The 16,003-nt window shown below is 37.0% G+C and overlaps 2 protein-coding genes across 2 annotated transcripts in view; both read left to right on the top strand.

Moving 5' to 3' along the window:
* Positions 1–3,594, top strand: part of LOC6565085 (carbonic anhydrase-related protein 10) — a 34,686-nt gene extending 31,092 nt beyond the window's left edge. The window contains exons 6-8 of the mRNA XM_001991878.2: positions 8–229; positions 2,968–3,151; positions 3,328–3,594. Of these exons, the coding sequence (XP_001991914.1) occupies positions 8–229; positions 2,968–3,151; positions 3,328–3,350 (429 nt within the window). The 3' untranslated portion in view covers positions 3,351–3,594. The remainder of the gene's footprint in view (positions 1–7; positions 230–2,967; positions 3,152–3,327) is intronic.
* Positions 3,595–13,199: 9,605 nt separating this feature from the next.
* LOC6565084 (transcription initiation factor TFIID subunit 6) lies at positions 13,200–15,625 on the top strand. The gene is made up of 4 exons (XM_001991877.3): positions 13,200–13,661; positions 13,724–13,890; positions 13,949–14,409; positions 15,343–15,625. Exons 1-3 carry the CDS (start codon positions 13,332–13,334, stop codon positions 14,388–14,390), a joined length of 939 nt encoding a protein of 312 aa, XP_001991913.2. The 5' UTR covers positions 13,200–13,331; the 3' UTR covers positions 14,391–14,409; positions 15,343–15,625.
* The last annotated feature ends 378 nt before the right edge of the window (positions 15,626–16,003 follow it).

Raw genomic sequence — 16,003 nt, forward strand, 5'->3', positions numbered from 1 at the left:
TTTGTAGCTGGGCGATCTCTCCAATCCGGAACTGAGAATGCTCACTGATCAGCTGGACCGCATTCGTTATGGGGGCGATGAGGTGTTCGTGAAGCGACTCTCCATACGCGGACTAATGCCCGATACGGATCACTACATGACATACGATGGCTCGACAACGGCTCCGGCCTGCCACGAGACCGTCACCTGGGTGGTTCTCAACAAGCCCATCTATATAACAAAGCAACAGGTAAGTTGACCAAATTCAAATTCAGTATTCGTCTAGAGGTAAAAATCATTATTTAGTTAAAATTTGAACAGGTTATTGGTCGAAACAAATCCCATAAATACACATGAGTCCTATAAAGTTTCAAGACTAGTCCGTAGAGAAACACACGCTTCAACATCTAAGAAGAATTGCTGATGCTTGAAATTTAAAACATAGTTCATTTTAATTTCTCAAATTCAGAATTGTCCCCCCTTTTTTTGGTTGTCCCTCGAGTAACCAATTTAAGAGATGGCTACATAATGTTTGCTAATTAGTGAGTAGGTCGGGTCTGGTGTGATGTTGTTTGTTTTATTAGCTAATTTCATTTAAGTTTTAAATTAAGTATCCTCTCGAGCTATAAGACTGACAATAACAACAGAAACAACGTGGCAGCAACAAAGTGGCAGCAACCATAAATGAAATAAAGCGATGACCACTTTTTTGCTTGCCTGTTTCTGTGAGCAAACAAAAAAGACAGCATACAAAATGTAACGCAAATGTTTATTAAGTGCAGCGCTGTAATAAAGACGCCAACATGCACGGCCATCAAGCAAGAGGGGGCAACGTGTGGGGATGACTGGGTCTAAAATAAAGCCGGTGGCGTACGTGTAAACAAAGTAAACGGTGAGTGCCGGGTGCATCTACAAACAGCAGCAGGAGTCAAAAGGGTGGAGGAAGGTGCGACAAGAACTGAACTGAGCAGAGCAGAGCAGAGCAGAGCAGAGCAGCACAGAACAGAACAGAACAGAAGAGAACAGCCAGCAGCCCAGTCAGACTCATAAAAACTTCAACAAGCGCAATGGCACCCATGAGAGCCCATGGTTACAACTTGTGGCAGCCCGGCAGCTCCCAGACAGCAGCAGCAGCAGCAGCAGCAGCAGCAGTAGCAGCAGTAGCACCCGCGGATCAGGAATGAAGATAGCTAAAGGAGTGAGGATGAGGAGAAGGCATTGCCAGACAGTGCAACAGCAATGTAATTTAGTGCTGCACGGCTACGCGACTGCACCTTGCGAACAAAACATAATTTACCAAATTAAAGTAACACTACCAAGTGTGCGATGCGCTGCGAAAAAATAGCTATCGAAACAGAGAGATAGAGAGAGAGAGTGAGAGAGAGAGAGAGAGTGAGTGAGAGAGAGAGAGAGTGAGTGAGAGAGTGAGAGAGAGAGAAAGAGCATGTTGTGTGCGAAACTGAAATTGCAATTAACGTTTTAACATTTTCTCTTGGACGCGGTAATTGAGTAGTTGCCTCTAGCTTTATTTGCCACATTAGCGACAGTTGCATCTATATACATCTGCACACACATGTACACATGTACACGTCTAAAACTGATTGACTGACAGATTGATTGAATATCGAATCGAATATTCGAGTCACGGGCCAACCGATTGCAGAGGAATGGAGGAAGTTGCTATTTTGATATTATATATTTTGTAAGCCTTTTATTGGTGTCGCAAATATTTCTAGGCACCAAAGTGCCTATTCAAATGAATATCCAGTTGAATAATGCATGCTGAGGGACACATTCAAGTCAAGTATTAGTTAAAAATTAATCAATTTATTGATAATTCAGTTGCCATCGCGTGCGGCTGGTCGCCGGAAGAGCGAGTTTTCTAAAAAACCCTAGGAATCCTTTTCATTAGTTGATTTCAACGTATGAAACGCGGCTTAGATTAAAATTAATGATAAATTTACAATTTGGCTGTATCTTTACGAAGAGCTAGTAACTTAAATTGCCCTTAAATTGCTTAAATTACTGCAATTAATACCCAGTTTGTTCGTTTATAAAGGGGAATTAGTGCCATCAATGATTTTGCAACTACTTCTTGTTGGAAAATGAATGTTGCGGGAAGTACTTCTGAGACGGAACTTACAACTACAGCTTACACTACATTTATATGAATGCAGTCTGATATACCCGCTTTGTATGTATGTTTGTGTGTTTGTGTGTATGTATGCTGCGGGCCAACAGCTACTCAATGCTGTCTACCCACTTTGGGTCGACACTTTGCACTCTTTTAGTTAACTCCCTCGACACGCTTCCAGCTGGGTGGGCTCCACACATAACTTAATTTCCACTTGAACGGACAACGCCAGGACGAACAGACGCAAGGACGAAAAGACGAAACTGTGGGTGGGCGCTGCCTGCTCCGACCGTCGCGTCATTGAAACCGCTTTTGACGGAAGTCAATTGATAAACAGATTGTGTAGATTAAGTGGTATTGACTCGTCGCTTTCGACGTTTCCCCCATTCCGATTATTGTTAAGATTCTCCTTTATGTCAGCCCCTACACCTAATTTCTCCAAACCCCTCTCTGAGTGTGAAAGTTGTTGACTTATTTTTTATTACATTTTTATATTGCGCGTATCTTTTGAATCATGCATCCACTCAGTTGAGGCTGCTTGACTGATTGCGATATACCCTGTATTTCGATGTTGCACTTTGTATTAAAATGGCTTACGATATTAAAATAAATAGAAAATTAAATAAAATAAAATTAGCAGTATTCAGGAGCCCTACTAAGATTCTGTTTCCATTTCAAATGGGTATGTGAACTAAAACTGGATAAAGTGCTTTTAATTGCAGTTTGCGTAGTTAAGTTCCATAGATATCTGGTAAGACATCAAATTGAAGAGACATAATGTAGCATTAAGATGGCTGTTTGCATTTCAGGAATTACATTAAATTTTTCATCTGTGTCTATTTTGTTGTTTTCAGTTGCACGCACTGCGACGCCTTATGCAGGGCAGTCCTGACCATCCAAAGGCACCCCTGGGCAACAACTATCGTCCACCACAGCCGCTGCTGCATCGACCCATTCGCACCAACATTGACTTCAAGACAACTAAAACGAACGGCAAGGCCGCTTGCCCCACCATGTACCGCGAGGTCTACTACAAAGGTTAGTAGAAACCAAGCGAATCATAATCAGCCATATAATTGGTTGTTTTACATACATATGTACACAAATCGATTATTTGCTGGCTCCCAGACACATTATCGATATAGATCCTATCGATTTGATGAGCCTAACGACACTTGACTCAATGTTCTCTCGTTTTATTCCCACACATGCAGCAACGAGTTGGAAACAAAACTAGAAGTCGATGCCAGAACGAGCCGTATAAAACTTAAAACGTAAGACGTAAGTAGCGTGTGGCGTGCAACAGGAGCTTCCACTATACATATATACAGTTATATATAGAAAAAGAGCGACAGAGTCACAGCAAGACGAAGACAATGACAGTTAGAGAGTAGGAGAGTAGGAGAGACGAAATGAAAGAAAGAAAACCCGGCACAGCATGGCCAAATGGCATTTAAAAAACAATACATACATATATAGTACATACAATATACACACTAATATATAAAAAAGAGCCCTCTAAATATTAATTAGAAGTTAATGTGAATATCTTTTTTTTAAGCCTAAAAAGCCTGTGTAAATGTAGAGGTTTTTTTTTTTTTTTTTTGCGTAGTTCTTAAAAAATTATAACATGGCGTATGCATAATGTGTATGTAAGATAACGACAAATAGTAATATTAATCAAAAAATAATAATTATAAAAATTACAAAAAAAAAAGAAGCGAAACGTATAGTGTATAATATACGTGACACCGTGAGATTGTCGTAACAATAATAAGATAAAAAAAATAGTTAAATATTTAAATGTAGCATTAATTAAATATCTATTACTAATTATCGACAACGGAAGATATGTCAACTAGTGAATGTTACTTATATAGTAAACGCATTATGCAAGACCCACCCGTGCTATATACTGTATTTATAAACATATATATATATATATATACACATACATATGTATATGGTCAACATACTCATATACGTACCAATTACAATTTGTATGGAGTAAATCGAATTAACTTGATTACTTACTCAAATGGAAAAGAAAGCGTAGCGAGCTGTGCGTCTAATAGTTTCGATCTGGAACCAAAGCATTGCATAAGATATTAAAGTAATAACGTTAATATTTAATAATAGCTGTCATTTTCAGTCCTTTAGACATTAAGCTACAATCTATTCTTTTTTAGTTTGTTTTTTTTTAACAGCAGCTCTTTCTTAAGTTACTGGCAACACAATAAATAAAATACATTTTTCTAACATGCAAGTCAAGAATTTCCAAGCTCGCTATAAATCAAGAAACAAATTTGATTATATTATAATTTGTTTAAAATTAAATAAATAAAGATCGATTGAAGTGCCGAAAATTGTAAACCCTTACAAATGTCATATGAAGTAATACATCATATAAAACTAGAATATTCTTCTAGATACTTTTTGCCTCAACTAGTCTCTAACTGTTTAAAAAAAAGATTCCAAATCTTTTTTTTTTTCAGTTTCGCTATCTAGTTGAGTATTTTAGGTGTTTGTAGAATATTTTAAAAATTGTATTTGCAACAAATTTAATTCAATACAATGTTTAATATTTGTGTGCATATGCCGCAGACGCGTGCATTTCGCATTTAAAATGAATTTGACCACAGCAGCGACATCAACTCTCCTCCGCCCATGCTACATCAACCACCCCCAAATCCCTCACCTTATCACTGAGCTGATACTGTCCTTGTCAGCGCTGCGGCCTCATGTTCCCTTGCATCCTGGTCGTCCCGCTTATCGAATATAAAATGCAACATGAAACCACAAAATCTGTTGTGGTTATTTAAAATCACGTTTAAATAGTGCAGTCTGAAATATAAACTTTTATGACCAAAAGGGAAATTATTACGTAGCGACGCGACGCTGGGGATATGGTTTGAAAAATAGCCTCCAAACCAAAACAAATTTTTATTATCATTGATGGGGGGCTAAGGGCAGTGCTACTTTCGCCAAATCACATAATAATTTCTATAAATATTTGCGTTCATATCGCAGGCTGACATTTTTTTAAATCACTTTTTTCACATTTTTTTAGTTTAATATTTTTTTGTTTTGGTAGGCCAAGCCTTTATACATATGTAGTTGGCAACATTTTAACGCAGCGCAAGGGATTTCACTTTAAAAAAATAATGACTCAAATTAATACATTTTAAATAGAATTAATGTGTTCTTCCAGCATGCAAATTGCATGTACATTATTTTTATACCCTGATCGACAGCAGCAATCTGTTTAATACCAGCAAATAGCCGTGTTGGCCGACTTCCAATCAATCAAATGTCAGCAGCCGCTGACCAAATACTTTACGACGTGAAATACTAACGGACAAGCGGCGTGTACTACTGATTTGCGGCAACTGTACACATGACAGTGTTGGGTTTTGTAGCCTAAATACCACTCAACTGACTGACCAGTCCCATCCCTATCAATTGACATTATTGACTTGACACTTTATCCTATGCGGAGAATGTGTTCTGTGTGCCTTTTCAGTTATTTGTTATTTATTTGCTCAACTAGCAAAACTAAACTAAACGTCAGGATATTGCATTTATGGCCAGCACAAATTTTGTGCAATACAATAAATGAACTATGTGCCTACATTCAGAAAAAACTCGAGAAAAAACTATAGAAAACCAGAGCATTACTTCTTATTTTAAGTTTTTAGTAATAATACTTAAATAAAATTATAAAGGTTACCTTGAAATTTACGATTTAGTATTGCACACATTTCTATATTTAAAACTTTTTTATTGGAAGCCATATATTTTTCTCAATGTAGATATAACCGAGAAGTATCTGCCGCATAACATATGCCGTTCGCATAACATAAAGGAAAAAAAAGGAACAGAAAAAATGTTCAAAAAATATTATTCATTGTATTGTGGCGTAACTTACACCTCGGTCTCGCCTCCAAACTGAAATACTGAAATACTTTTACTATTTCAAATTTGGCATTTGCGTATTTCGTTTTGACTTGCGTTACTTTTAATATTCAGGCGAGGTTATCGCATCATGCTATATTCAGGCGTGCCGAGGGCGGGGTCCGGGCAAATGATAACAGTTGTCCATCGATCAAGGCAGATGACACCCGTTAAGGCCAATTCGACAGACATGACAAATTCGTGCACATTTATTACATTTACTTTTTACATTTATTTAAATAGCACACAATAGTTGCTATCCTTTGATATTGCTTGCAGCAAGCGACACTTTAACGTGTCAGTGTCTGTTGTTAAAGCACTCGACTTGGGATACCCAGTAATCAGATCTACTTCATTTATATCATAGCTTAATGATGTTGGAATGCAAGCTAAAAGTCAAGGCACCAGCAATTTATATGTGTTGAGGCAGACTTTGGTTAATTGAGTCGAGTATTTAAGTTGATTAATTTAGTAACATTTTAATACAACGCTTAAGGGATTAAATGCCTGTAAAGCATTAAATCTTTGAGAATGTCAAGCATCAGTTTTAACAGGCTCTCATCTGTTTAATGGCAAACAACAAGTAATTTTGGTTGCTATTCAAGACTCGCAGATATGTGCTAATATTAATTTATGAAATTATTTTATTTACGCAAACGACTTAAAATTGTTTATGGTATATTAAATTCCCTGTAGTCTAGAGTCTGTGCTGTTCTACCAGATCTTCGCCAGATTGTCAGATTTGTCAGATTTACTTTCTTTCTGAGGAGAATGTTTATTTGCTTTCCCTCACTAAGCAAAATGTTGAATAATAAGAATTGAAGTTTTCATTTTAAGAATAAACACGCATTTTTAAGACTTGAATTTAGTTTTGCTAACTGCTGTCTTTGTGCTGCAATTAATGTCAGTCTGGTTACAAAGTAACTACCAAAAAATACAATACAAAGATACGAATGTGTATGTGTAAATGTGTTTACGTAAACTTGTACAAGAGGCTTATTTTCATAGATGTATGTCTGTAAAAACACACACACATCTTGTGTCCTGCACGTTTCCGTTGCAGCTTAAGCTCTCTGTTTGTCTATTGAGGTCCTTTATCCAATTGTCACTTGGCTCCTGCATTTCACCCACCCCTTCGCAACGATCTGCATACAATGCAAATATTAATTAAATTATGTAAATTGAGTTGAATTGAATTTAACATATTTTGGTGCAGTTCATAAATTTTCTGGTCAAATGCGACTGTGGGTGTGACACGCCCCTTAAGCGTACAGTGTCGTGGTCAGCATCTAAATCATATTACAATAAAATGCATAGCACAGCAGCAGCAACAGCAGCAGCAGCAGCAACGACATACTTAATTATGACATCATTAACTTTTAATAATGACAATTTTACTACAATAAATCACTTAACTAATACAAAAGCACGATACATTACACACAGACTCGCTGGCTCGCTGGCTCGCTGCCTGACTAGCTGGCGGGCTGCAATGGGTGAGGCAGTGCCTGCACTCAGGCTAATGGCTTATCCAAAAATAATAAAAAAAATTAAAAAAAAGTAATAAAAAAAAACTGACATGCATGAAATTAGTAAACATTAACAATCTGTGTGTGTGTGCGTGTGTGTGTGTGTGTGTGTGTGTGTGCACGTTTGTGTTTGGGTGTACTGCATAGGCAAATAAGCAGATTGACTCTCCAGTCATTGAGTGACGGTATATTTACACACACACACACACACACAGCAATATAGCATATAGTTCTGCTGCTGTGCTGGCTGCCCTGGTTGCGATGTGCCCGTGCATGGATGAATTTAATTAATCTCGCTACCGTCAGTTGCACACAATTGCAATTAACTTGCAACACTCGCATAATTACAGGCGACCTCATGTTTTGCTACTTATCAGCATCAACATTGACCAGAGACGGCAGCACAACCAGCAGCAACAACAACAACAACAACAACAATAACAACAACATGCGACAAGCTCCCCACTGACAGCATACCAAATGAGTCCACGATGTATGCCTGTGTGCGTATGTGTGTGTGTGTGTGTGTGTGTGTGTGTGTGTGTGTGATGTGCATGTGTTACTCTGCTTCTCTGCAGCGGTATGTGCGGAGTTGTGGCTGGCTCATTGGTCATTTGGTTGCTGCTCGGTTGGTGTTAGCGGTTGTTGGTTGCCCTCGACATTGTTGTTCTTGTTTTTGTTGTTATTGTCGTATATTAGCCAACGACTGATTGCAAATGTTGCCGTTGCCGTTGCTGTTGCTGTTGCTGTTGCTGCTGAAAATAGACAGCAGCACAGGTTGCTGTTGTCATTGTTATCGCAAACTCAACGAAAACATAAAAGGTATATTGAAATTGTGCGATGCTTCATTATGTAGCAAGTCAACATAAATGTTTTTATTACATATTATTAAGATTGAAGCAAGCAACTTCGCAACCATTTATTAACAGCAGCACAATGAACTCTGCTTCTCTGTTTCCAAATGCAGCTTGTCAGCCATTCGAATTCATTTACATAATATGGCATTTCTGTAAGGGTACTCAATTTTCGGCACATTATTATTAATAATTTTATTATTATATTTAGAGTTTTCTTTTATTAGTCCAAACGTCAAGTCAAAAGGCTGTACTTGCATTCTGAGGGAAATGGCGGAACATATTTGAAAAGTAACTGTGTCAATTACATTATTTGAATACCTTCTTAAAACAATCTGTTCTGCTTTAACTTAAGTCTAAGAGGATTTTTTTGCCTCGCCCACGCGGCTCTGAAAATTAAATGAAACTATATATATATATATATATATATATATATATATTAGAAATTTAGGTCGCACATAAATGACTTAAATTATTGATGATTATTTGTTAACAAACTAATATTCAGAATGGCTTGTTTATTTTTGCACTGTCTCAACACTGGACTAGAGGCTGCAGCAAGGTCATCTCTAGAACTGTGTCCAGGATATCGTAATGTTCATCAGCAGACATCAACCTGGCTGTATGCATTAATTTCTGTACAGTACAAAGCTCAACCTTGCGGTGTAAGCTATCTGCCACCTGCCATTTGGCAACAGCCGCATCCCATATGCCACATGCCACATGCCACCTACCGTTGTATCGCTGCCGCAGTTGCCGCTGACGTTTCGGCGGTTAACGCTGCTGCTACAAATTAACATTTTGTAACGCGTTTCGGTTGCCGCTGTGTTTTCATTTCACACTTTACCGCCAATGCAAATGGTGCAAATGGCTGTCGCCGTATGTCTGACAAGCATTTGACACCACCGCCACCAACCGAATGATGCACCACAGTTGCATCGCAGACGCAGTCGCCATCGCCATCGCCATCGTCGCCATCAGCGTCGATGTGCCAAATTGTTCTATTTACTCTTGATTGTCAAATCAAATATTTGCTGCACATGACGCATGGACAGGGGGCATGCGGTTTATGGCCACAATCGAGTGAGCCACCTCAACTGAACGGACTTTCGTCTGGACACTCGGCTTCATTTAGCTTTAATTGCATGTGTTTGTATTTGACTATACACACACATAATTCTCGCTACAGACAAGCGAATTTGTCAGCGGGGAATTCGCTTAAATTGTTTAATAAGAGCAAATCCGTTTGTTGCCGCTGTTTCATACATATATTCTATTGTTCATACATATTTGTTGGCCACATATGTTTCGTGAACCTGGCTGGTGATTAGCTGCTCCAACTGCTGCTGCTGATGCCCTTGTCAATTGGAACTAACTGTTTTTTAGTCCACACATGATTCATGTTTTTCATTTCTCATTTTTTCGATCCTTAACAAGCAGATGTCCCAAACATTCGATTCCCACTAGCTTGGTCTTGATCATTGCGATATACATTTAAATAATCAAACAATATGTAAGGCCAGGAAAGAAAAAATGCTGTCAACATTTTCACATGTGAGGAACAATTCTCAACCTACAAAATTGCGATGCAAGCGCTAATCAATAAGTAAGGTAAAGTGCTTAATCTGTAGTAAAAAAAATAAGAAAACAATACATTATAATATAGTAAAAAAAACAAAATGATTGTATAAAACTAGCATGCACAACTGTACTTAATTATTATATATGGCAAATTAATACATAGTTGGGCAATTTGTTCGTTTAAAATGAAAAATAGCATACATAAAAATCCAATTTTTTTTTAAAGCAAATTTGTAAATTTGAATAAGATCTTGGAGAAACGCCTATCTTCCAACATTGAATCGTTAAATAAGTTTCAAGCTTTAAATGTCGAAATATAATTTGTTGTCTAAAAAAAAGAACAGATGAAATGCTTTGTATGTTAAACGTTTTAAGTTAATCACAACAACACCCGGAGAGTAGACTAATAATTAATAAAAAAAAATTTGTTTTTACATATATGGGAATTGTAAATCTTGAGATAAAAACAGAATCGCTTTACGTTCGTTATTCGTTAAATTCATATAGTGCTATATACTTATATACATGTGTAAAAAGGTTTGAACCAAATTATATACGAAAAGCAAACAAATATAAATATATATGTATGTATAAGCATATACAAATAATTACAATAACAATGTCTTATTTATTCACACCCCCCTAACGTTAATCCTCACACCCCAAGGAAATTACCGGCAACGCCATAAGAATTACCTGCTCATTTCTGGAAACTTCCTCACTCTGCCACAGATTTGAGATTCAGGCACCGCAAATGCCGGGCAGCAGTGTTTTAATGACAATACCCAAAAAGTAGGTCATCAACCAAAAACAAGAAGAAAAAAGGAAAAACAATAAGAAAACTAATTTCCCTCACGCCTACTAAACAAGGACAGCACAACGCCCAGCTCTGAGGAAACCGCCCCACATATCGTAGAGAACAAAAAGAGAGAAATACTCGAATACAAATAACACACAATACTTTCTACTCATTCTACTAAGCTTTAAACCTACACATTAAGTGTAATTGGAAATTAACAACTAAGTGCATGGTGTAAAGTTGCCTTGTTTCTCTTTGCTTCAAACTATTGCCAATACGCTTTAATCGGCATTGGGAGCTGCTGACATCAGGATCAGGAAAGATTGCATTCAAAATAAAAATTACACTGATTTTTTAGACATCGTATTATTCAGAAAGTAAGTATGTATGGTTGTGTCGTCGTCTTTCAAAAAAAGCCGGGTTTTTCCTTTCTTAATTGCAGCAAATATGTTCTGAAATTTTTCTAAAAAAGAAAACTGCATCTCATTCACAGCGTGTTTTTTTTGTATGCCTACACACTGAACTCCAACATTAGCTTTTTGTTTACTTATATTATTATTAAACATTAGAATTGTTCGATTTCGAATTATTAAATTTCCAGATTTTTAGATAGAATTTTTTCTAAATATAGGAGATTGCCTTTCTACTTTTTAGAAATATTTTCTATTGTTAAGAAATTTATTTTCCAAAAATAGAAAAGCGTTTCTAAATTTGTTCTGTATGTCTAAAAATTAGAAAAGTTTTGTAGTTTTCAAGGCGAGCTGTATTTAAGATTGATTTTGTAAGCTTCACGATAATTTTTTTGTTAAGTTTTTGTTAAATACAAACAAAATTAAGGCCAAGAACAGATTGTGCATTCGCTAAGGAGCAAGATAATTCACAAATATATATCTGCTGATTTACAGATAATAGATATTAGTGAGAACGCCATGTGATTAACGCTTGTGGTATTTCCAGCTAAAGAAAACCACTGGAAAAATATTCAAAAATTAACATTCTGCAGTAATATTGAAAAATAATAATATTTTATAATATAAATAAAAAAGAATAATTGATCACGATTTATCACGTGAAGTATTTTCAACTTCCATCGCTAGCTTTTAGTGTTGTGTAATGTGATTAAGGTATACCGATAAATGATTGTACATTTTGACAAGTCATTCGTACTTGGTGCTTCATAAATACGTTTCTTTATTTGCAAATTAAAGAAAAATATAAACTGGACGTTTAAAATGTGGGAGATTGTAAAAGAGACTTATAAACCAACGATTTCAGAAAAATCCTTGCAGGCCATCGCCCAGCAAACCATAACACAAACGTTGAGTAAAGATATGGTTAAAAAAATCGGACAGTGTGTGCGGGAAAAGTTTAGCAATATTATAGAGGATGCCGTCAAGGGTGCCAAATGGTCGCGTTCTGCCACAGTTCAGAAGAAGCACATTATTTATGCTTTAGAGCAACATCAAACTGTTGTGTGTCCCTCGCTGGTAAAGGTCAACTGGCCTAAGGATAAGCAGCAAAAGCAAGGTGAACAAATGCATATGACAGACAAATCTGTTGGCAACGCATCAGAAAATCCTTCAAATTCTTTAATCAAAAAAATGGAATTTCTTCTGGATCTTTCGAACTTGGAGGAAGCCAAAAAACAAAGACGACTAAGGCGAAAGAGGGAGAAAAAGAAGAGGCGTTACCCAAACATGCCTTTACTTGACGATGAATCATCAAAGCTGCCAAAATCTGGAGATCACACAAATTTAGCAAAGAAATTCAAATACTGTGAACAAAAAATGTCTTCAACTGAGCAAAAATCTAAAATGCGACAAAAAAGGAAAGATCGTAAAGCTTCAACGAAGAGGTTTCGAATTGGTCTAAGTTTTCTACACGAAATGGCCGAGCGGTTTGAAACTCACTACAAGCAAACACGACCAATGCAAGACCAGAGCCAAATACGAAAGCGAAAGCAATACTCAAACTTTGCCTTGAATGACGAAGACCTGAGAGAAGTTACGGAAACAAGCGATCTTGGAAATTTAAGAAAGAAATTTAAGAAATCCGAATCAGAAATGTCCCCAATTGATCAGGAACAACCAAAGGAACTAACTAGGAAGAATGAAACTAGTTTCGATCTTCTGCGATCTTCTGTGGATTCTCGCGGGAAAAAGGAGCCAAAGCGGAAGACGGAGACAAGGAATAAGAAGAAATCAAAACCAGTTAAGCATTTAATATGCGAGCAAATATCAAAAATGAAAAAATTAAGAGACCTTAAGAATTTAACAAAGAAATATAAGAAATTCAAATCAAATACAATTATAAAAGCAAAACATCTTTTGACTTTAAGAAGGAAGTTTAAAATCGGTTTCCATCTTCTGTGCTCAATTGGGGACAGTCTTACAGATAACAGCAACGACACAGAACCAGATGAACTTAAAGCAATAGCTCTGAAGAAATTAGAAAAATTATTTTCGAAATACGAAGCAGACAATGGAGAAAAACCTGCAAAGATGTTAAGACCAAATTTATCAAATCTTCTTTTTAATCCCGATGAAGTACGTTTTAAGTCAGTCATGGGGCATCACTTAAAGAAGGAACAACACCAATTCTTCATACACATCACAGAATCATGTACGGGCCCCAACGACACGGCACGGCGAAATGCACTGAAAGTCCTGCGCGAGGACGCATCAATTTGTCGTATTCTACCAGAGCTGTGTCGGTTTATTGCCGATGCAGTCAATCTGAATGTGGTGCTAAAAAATTTGACCCTGCTGTCATATCTAATGCAAATGGTAGCAATTTTGCACTGCAATGCCAACTTGAGGATCCAACCCTTTGTAAGTTGAAATTCGCTGGTATGCATAAACGAGTATGTGTTCATAATTATTCGCTATCGCAGCTACATCTCTTAATACCAGCGGTGGTCACCTGTCAGGTCGCAAACAAGTTATCAACAGCTAAAGATAAATATCATTGGCAGCTTCGCGAATACGCATGTGAAATTATGGGTCAGCTTATAAATAAATTCGCAAACAGTACCAATCGTATGGTCCCGAGACTTATGAAGTGTGTTACATTAAGTATCTTTTGGCTGTACTGTATTTAATCGATTATTTGATTGTAGTGTGTACAAAAGTGGACTCGAGAAGTCATCCTTGACAACGATTTATGGCTCTCTCATTGGATTGCAAGCATTGGGCGATACTGCGATATATGGTTGCGTCATACCGAAAATTCGAGATATATCCAAGTTGATTGAACCGCATCTACCCCAAGATGTGATAAGGAAAAAACGAACTAGTCGGAAAAGGCGAAAAGAAGCCGCTAAATATATACAAATTCGAATTGTTAACATGTGTTCTCCATTATTGAATCGTATACATAACCCAACTCTAACGCTAGAGGAACATTGTGAAAAGTACGGATTTCTAGGACATGCATTAAATGATGCCGTTGCCTGGCAACGGATTTGCGATAAGGCAATTAAAACCGATACAGACTTATCTATAAATTGGAAGATAATAGAGATGATGAGATGTCTCAAACTTAATGAGTTTAAAGCTTAAAAAAATACTAAATACAACTGTAAGTATGGTTCCATATATGTTATTATTATCCTAAGCAACAGAGCCAATTATTTATAGATAGGACCTTCGAAACCTTACATTACATCAATAGATTTCGTATGAATCTCAAATATGAAGTTTAATACGAATTAAATTTCGATTAATTTATCTGTTTTACGACGGTCCTTTGACTCAAAATCTGCCATAATTAAAAACCAAAACTATTGTTTCAGCATACTAGAAAATGTTTAGAAATGATCTCATTTGACGCCGTCCAGCAATTGTTGAACTCAGAACAGTCATTATGGCACAGTGAATTAACTTTGTTTTTTAGGTATTCGGCAAACAGCATATTCTGGCACCCAAAAAGGTATATGTATATGTACATGTATATGTATGTATATATATATAAAATAAATATAAATATAATAAGATGATAAAATGGATTTCCGTGTTGGCCTAGTTTATGATTTGCTCGTCGTCGTCGTCAGGCGATAAAAATCTCTTTCATTTCCCATTTGAATTTGCTGCCGTATGTTGCCACCAGCAGCTGGACGCATCTTATCACCAGGAAAAAAAAAAACATAAAAGCTTGCTGCTGTAACGAAATAAATGCCGGATATCCTGCTGCCTCCTGGCAGCCGGCAAGCCGCAGAAACACGACGGGATTAATAGGCACACGACAACAACAACAGCAACAACAACAAAAACAACAACAACGATAGCAAAAAGTAATAATTTTGCTCAAGTAAAAGGTCTTGTGTCGGTGGTCCCTGGGTTAGCACCCCGGGCTTTAACAGATTTGTCGGCTTTTGGTATTTAGTTTTCGGCATTGCTCTTGTGGCCCCAATATTTGTGGGTTCGCTGGCATTGACCGCAGTTCGATAGCCGTCCATCGGCCAATTTGCAATTCGAGTTGCTTATTGATTTTGAAACCATCTTTTAATTTCAGGCCGCGACAGCTGCCGTTTTCAATTTCATGGACAAACACAAAACCCGAATGCGGCCAGCGCCTGATTCAACTGAATCAACCGATACTGATTCAACAGATTCGAATGCGACTGATTGTGATGATGACGTTTCAGACTCACACACGGATACACGCGTTGCTTGCTGCCGCAAACTTTACTTTTCACCAATTTCAATCTTTCTTCACTTCCATTCCCCTTCCAACCAGGAATCGGATTACAAACGTTGTGCCGGCAACAGACAAAATGCGATGGACAAAAAAACAAAAAAAAAAAAAACAAAACAAAAAAAACAAAAACAAAAAAAAACAAATCAAAAAAAAACACTGCATTTCCAATTTCGCAACGGAAAAACACCACAAAATCAAATCGAAACACGAAACATAAAACTGAAAACGATGCGCTAGTCGACACTCTAATGCACTTATATTTATTGTCTTAGATCGATATGTTTATGCTAGCAAAAAAAATAAAAATAAAAATAAAATGAAGACAAGCCGTGATGCGGCCACCGCCAAATTAGGTTTATTAATAGACTAGACTAGAATAGACTAATCAGGATATTTTTAGTTTCTCACCTTCTTCAGTTTATAAATCAGTGTGAGCTAGCTTGCAGAATCTAAAGCAGCATTATCTCAGGGTACT

This window comes from Drosophila grimshawi, unplaced genomic scaffold (genome assembly GCF_018153295.1).
Source record: "Drosophila grimshawi isolate 15287-2541.00 unplaced genomic scaffold, ASM1815329v1 contig_848, whole genome shotgun sequence".
NCBI classification, from domain to species: domain Eukaryota; kingdom Metazoa; phylum Arthropoda; class Insecta; order Diptera; family Drosophilidae; genus Drosophila; species Drosophila grimshawi.